This window comes from Prinia subflava (assembly GCF_021018805.1).
Source record: "Prinia subflava isolate CZ2003 ecotype Zambia chromosome W unlocalized genomic scaffold, Cam_Psub_1.2 scaffold_2cwr_NEW, whole genome shotgun sequence".
In the NCBI taxonomy this organism is placed as follows: Eukaryota; Metazoa; Chordata; class Aves; order Passeriformes; family Cisticolidae; genus Prinia; species Prinia subflava.
Genome location: NW_026960607.1, coordinates 4,055,542 through 4,061,541, shown reverse-complemented (window position 1 = coordinate 4,061,541; position 6,000 = coordinate 4,055,542). Strand labels below are relative to the sequence as shown.

At 48.1% G+C, this 6,000-nt stretch overlaps 1 protein-coding gene across 1 annotated transcript in view; it reads left to right on the top strand.

The window, feature by feature from the left end:
• Positions 1–1,523: 1,523 nt before the first annotated feature.
• The window catches only part of KLHL2 (kelch like family member 2), a 72,271-nt gene continuing 67,794 nt past the window's right edge, over positions 1,524–6,000 (top strand). Inside the window, exon 1 of the mRNA XM_063424312.1 lies at positions 1,524–1,731. Within this exon, the coding sequence (XP_063280382.1) occupies positions 1,709–1,731 (23 nt within the window). The 5' untranslated portion in view covers positions 1,524–1,708. The remainder of the gene's footprint in view (positions 1,732–6,000) is intronic.

The following is a 6,000-nucleotide window of genomic DNA, read 5'->3' as shown; positions in this document are numbered from 1 at the left end:
ATCTAGTTGTCTCTCAAGAAGAGACAAATTCAGTAGTTACAAACCACAGACTTCATAAAAACAGGCACTGCCAATTGTGATTATTTAATTTAGAAAAACCTCCAGTGGTAACCCAATGAAAAAATTTGAAGTGTTCCCAAATCAAACATCACTGTAGTGAAAGAGAATTGGTAAACTGAGAAAACTAAAATGGCATTTTCCAAGTGAGGAGTATTATTGGAGATTAGCAAAACTGAAAATAACAGATTAAAATACATTTAGTTTTAACAGCCAGTAATTTCATTAGAAACACTGGTGAAGACTTTCAGGGTCCATCTATAAAAGTCTTCACCCAAAACACACCTGCCATTTTGTTGTGTCTTATTTGAAATATACTGCCCTCAAACTCTTCTCAATCTTAGAAAAATAGCGTTGGTCAGGTATTAGTAGATTTATTAGTTTAGAGATACTATTCCAATTTAAAATCTTTTACTCCAGTGAAGAAGCATTTTAATTTTACAGACACTATCAGATTTAAATACCTGAATTGTGATCAGCCTGCTTGCTAAACCCTTTTTCCACTATACAATCTTCAAAGATTTGGAAGTAATTTACAGAGGTTTAAATACAGTAAATTCTTTAGTGCCCCAAGTCAGAAGTTGCTAAATGTAGTCTTCTTGATCATTGCTTGAATTAGTGTTATTTACAAAGATACATTTGAAATAGATCCCTGTTCGTTTTTCTTTTTGCCATTTTGTATCAGAGGCTACTTCAGCAAACACTAAAACACAACGGAACTTAATGATCACCATCAGCAACGTTTGCAAAAGACATGAGGCCAGCTGTTTTGAAGCGGCAGTGTTCCTGTTGGACTTGATTAAAAAAAAGCCAGTGAGATCCAGCAAGTCACAGCGAACTAGCGCCTGTTCAACTCCTCGGTCCCGATGCAGTGTGCCCTTCCCTTCGGCGCCTGCTCGAGAAGAAACCACCTGCATGAGCCGGTGTGGGGCCAGCTCCTTGGCTGGCCCGTCAAGAAGATGCCCATGTCCCTTATGGCGTGCACCTGCTTGTGGCTTTCTCACTGAGGAGACCGGGGACCGCTTTTTGTTTTCTTTTCCCCCGTGGGACAGAGCACCTGTGTGTCCCCACGCGAGCGCCCCAAGCTATCCTGGCTGGTGCTGAGGACACCCTGACCCGGGCACTCCGCGGGACGTGTCGCCGCGCAGGGCAGCTCCGGATGTCGCTCTCCGGCCCTGCCCTGAGCCACCGCTTTCCTGCGAAGAGCGAAACGCGCTGGCTCATCCCACTCGGAGGCCACGCTTCTTCCAGCACGGGCAGCGGCGTCTCAGCCTCCTCTTCCTAAAGTCCTTGGGCCGAGGCTGTCTCAGCTCCAGGGTGGAGGGCTCCGGCGAGGCAGGCCCTGCCCAACGCGGGCACCGGAGCTCGGGTACCGGAGCTCGGCCACCACCACAGGAGGCACCGCATGGGCCGGGCCAGGCCGGACCGCGCCGCGCCTGCGCAGAGCGGCCCGTCCCCGCCGCGCCCTCCCGTGGGCGGGCACCCGGAAGCGGCAGCGCCGGCGGCTCCCGGCGGCGGCGGCGGCTCGGCTGGGCGGGCGCAGCCGCTCCCCGCACCAGCGGCGGGGCAGCGCAGCTGGTATGGTGCTGGCCGCAGCTCGCCGCAGCTCGCCGCGCCCGCGTTGTACGGAGGAAGCCCGAGCGGAGCCGCGATGGAGATGCTGCTGCCGCCCGTGTGAGTGCGGCGGCGGCGGGGCGGGCGGGGAGGCAGCCGGGCGCCCGGAGCCCGCCGGGACGGTGGTGCGGAGCGGAGCGCTGTGCGGTCCGTGGGCTGGGGCGGCGCGGCGGGCCCGGCCGCGCAGCAGCGGGCGGAGGTGCCGCGGCGCTCCGCAGCCCGGCCGGCCCCGCCGGCCCTTCGGCACCGGGGGGAGCGGTGCCCGCGGACGGGAGACGCTCGGAACCGGCCGCGGGGCAGCGTCGGCAGGACGGTCGTGTCGGCGACCTGGTGGCGGAACCGGTGCTCGGCGGCCGTCGCTCCCCTGGCCTGCGCGGCCGCCCGTCGCTCGGAGATGCGCGGTCGTGCCGCTGCGGGTGCCGGCCGCGGGCACCGTGTGGCGGGGGGAGCGGGCGCGGGGCTCCCGCGGGCGGGCAGCGCTGCCGGCACCCCCGCCCCGCCGCCTTCCCGTGTACCTTCCAGCTTGTGGGGACAGGCGGGTTTTTCTCCCTCCTCCCCCTCACTCCTTCTGCTTCCTCCATATGTGGTCCCAAATTACTCCTTTTTTGACTCAGCAGTCGTGCTTATCTCACTCCCGGTTTTCTGGTTATTTAGTTAAGCATCTTTTTTAGTGGCAGTGCCCAGGCAATGCACTCCAGGCAACCATCTCCAGCTGCACCTCAGCTGGCCTCCTCAGTCCTTTCACAGACTCCGGTTCAGTGCAACTTCATCCTATGCCTTTGGTAGGTAGATTTCAGTCACGCTGTGGGTGAGGTTCTTGAGAACAAACCGAGGGAAACCAGTTGCAGACACCTCTGAGCCAACTGGTGAAATGGTAAAAGACACCCCAATACTTCAGGCAGACTGGCACTTTCCAAAACAGAAGGTGTATGAACTAATAGTTTTATAGAGTTCGTTACCTTGAAACAAAGTCACCCTTTGTGACAAACTAATGAAACTTCAGCAAATTAATTTACACTTCATGTGAACTCCATCTAATCCAGGTTACTTGGCAGCTCTTTACGGACAACTCGATCACTTTTTTTCTTTGTATAGCTGTATTTGATGTGTACATAGCCTGTATATGTATGCAGATAAATAGACATAAGTGTATGATGCATTGCTTTGGGATGTAGAAAGTTGCAGTGAAAGTGTTGTATCTTGGACTTGATAGGTTATTGGTATAATTAAAAGCTGGGTCTCTTCCGTATAGGTCTTTGGTGTTCTGAATGTTTTCTGCAGAAATATGATTTCTGTCTATAATTTTTTGGAATTCTCATCACAACGTATGTCTAACCTTCAGTCTAAGGGAGTTTGCTAGATAGATTGTCCTTTTTTTTTTTTTTTTTTACCTCTATGAAGTAGCATATGTGTGCTGAATAGCATGGAACTTGAGTTTTTTTGATTGATGCAGAATTCCTGTCTGTTATTTGTCCTTTTTCAGTAATGAACTGTGTAATTTTCAAAATTGAACATGAAACTTTCAATTCATATCAGTTTCATGGTACGCTGTACTAAGTTGGTAGTAGTTAGAGTTCTGCGGATGGATGTTACTAGCTTAGTTTTACGGACACGTTTTGCATTCCTTTGTTGCTTGGTGCAATTTTGTACTGCTTTGCTCCAAAATTTTGTAGCTAGTTTTGGGATAAGGAAAAATAAAGCCAGCTACTTGGCTTTGCGCTATTGTAGTGAACAGAACTTAGAGTTCTCGGTTAAAATCTTAAGTTATTGTTGGATTTTTTGGATTTTTTTTTTAATATTGTTGCATTAAATTGGTTTTTTCTTTTAAGCTTCATTAGACATGCCCAATTAAAAAGTTTCAGTTATAGTAGAAGAGAGGTTCCAATTATGTGAGTCACTGGATATGTTCAGTTCGACTGTGCTTACCTAATGCTAGTAAGGTTGAATTTTCATTTGAAATCAGATCGTTGATGTACCAGGGCTTGTGGCCCTACCAAATTACTTCAGTGTATTTGCTTATTTCCAGCTTAGAGGTTCAGGATTACAGAATAAAGCATCACTGATGCTAAGCATTTTCTAAGTGCTACAGCAACACAGTTTGCTTTGTAAGAACAGCATTGTGACTGTAAACAGGAGACTCGTTGATTTGGTTTGGCATGAAAAATCTGCTTGCTGTTTGGACAGTCCAAGTGACTGAGGAGTGTATATAACAATTTTTCTGCAGAAGTTACTGTCTGTAGAACTTGAGTATGTCTTACAGAAAGAATTAATTGTAGCTAGAGGTAATGATTTTTCACACTGCCTGGTTCTCTTGCTATTTGGAGTGGGGTTTTGAGAGTAAGAAAAATTAAGAGGCTGGTCACTTATGTACATTATGGTTTTCAAAAAATTGAGTGAATCTACAAAACTACACAATTTTTCTGTCACCCATGTCTTATGCTGCAGTTAGGGAAAGCCTGGAGAATTACAGTAGTCATTGTGTGGTCTTCTTGTCAGAGGAGAACTAGGACTGCTTGAAACAGTAACTGAGGTCCTGGTAGAAGTGCAAAGAGGAGCTCTTACCTGACAGGCAGTGGAGGCATTAAGAGACTGGGGTGATGGTTGCTGTATTCTGCCATTGATCTGTATGGGAACTAGGTGAAAAGTTCCCAAAACTCTTAATTCTGCTCTTACTTCAGAGCTTATTGGAAATATTCTAGAATATTTCTCCACTAAATAAAATAATATTCACAAAACCAGAAAACAACATCATGTTTTCTTTAGTGGAGATTATTGTTAGCCTCTGTCAATGTCACTAGTATTAGTCACCAACTTACTACTTCCATTGTGTAGTGATTTCACGTTCGCGGATTTCTGTTTGCCAAACTTAGTGTAGTGGTCTGAGTGTTTCCCAGAATTATCCACTCTTTTTCCTGCTGTGAGATAGGATCAAGGGAAAAGCAAAGCAGGCTCAAAATTAAAAGGTATAAAGATAGGTTTACTAACAAACACTAAATCAAGAGAATGAGAATCAAAATGAAACCTTCAAAACACTTCTCACCCCACAATTGTTCACTTTCCCACTGACAACATAAAGAGACAATACCTGTGATTTTTAGTCAGTTTCACCACTTTAAAATAGTCTTTCGTCAGTTTTTAGGGAGAGGAGCCTCTCTTAGGACTCCCGTAGAGACATCACCACAAGAAAGAATTTTCTAATGGCTCCCATGTCATGAATCTGCAGCTGCCTGGGGTATTCTGCAAATCATGAAGTCCTTCCCATTTAGCAGCTTTTCCCACAACTGCATATGGGCCATATCAGCTTTTTTTAGGGTACGGTTTAAAGATGACTATTCTAGTATAAAACAAAGGTTCTCTTCATCTGTCTCCAAAATCATCCTCATCTTAAGAAACAGAGGTCTTCTTTTCCCTGGAGGCAGAGGGCATCTCTTCATCTTACTCTGTTCAAAATTCTCCATTGGATCACAGCTGTATCAGTCCACAGCTATGACTAGAGCTTTGCATCCCCCTAAAAAGCATTCTATAAGTTACAGGGATATTTTAGTCCATTCTCCATGGCCTCACAAGAGAAGTCCAGCTCAAACTAGGCAACTCCTCAATCCTCCTCCAACCTAGGACTTTTACTCTCTCTTCACTGACTTCAGTTTTATGCTGTCTCCTTACGTCTCAATCACTTTGTCTGTTCTCACTCAGAGATGGGTTAGTGCTCTGTAAGTCTCATATGTCAAGGAAAGAGTTGACATCTTGCCCGGACCTGTGGACAGTTGTGTGATCTCTGCCAGGTGCCCGCTGCTCTGGCCGCACGGCTGTTGAATTTCAAAGCCATGCCAATGGGAGTGAGGTCAGAGCGGCTTGGGGAAATGGTGGTCAGGGATCTCAGCGGCCAGGACAGGCTGGACACTTCCCCCACCCCTGGCAGGGATCAGGGCTGGGCCTGGCCCACTCGAGCCCGGAGCTGCTATCAAGGGCCCGGCAGACACCTCCCTTGGCCCAGGCCAGCAGCAGTGGCAGAGCTGCTGGGGCCAGGGCAGGCCTGGCCAGGCCTCCCAGCTGCGGCTTTAGCAGCAGGATGTTTAACAGCCACTCGAGTTTGATCCGGCCGAGATGGGGCCCTCTCTCTTCCCCTCCCCTTGCCTGGCAGCCCTGGCTTACCTCTCTCAAATCCCAGAAGAAAGAGAGCTTTAGTTTTTCCTGGGATTCTTCCGATTTTTAACCTGTGTAGCCCAGAGGCGTATCCCTATATTTATTTGGTTAATCCGGTTGTCAATTTCAAAGCCAGTCACTAGTTGGTTTTTGCTATCCATGCTAAATCAGCACACACGGGAGTTC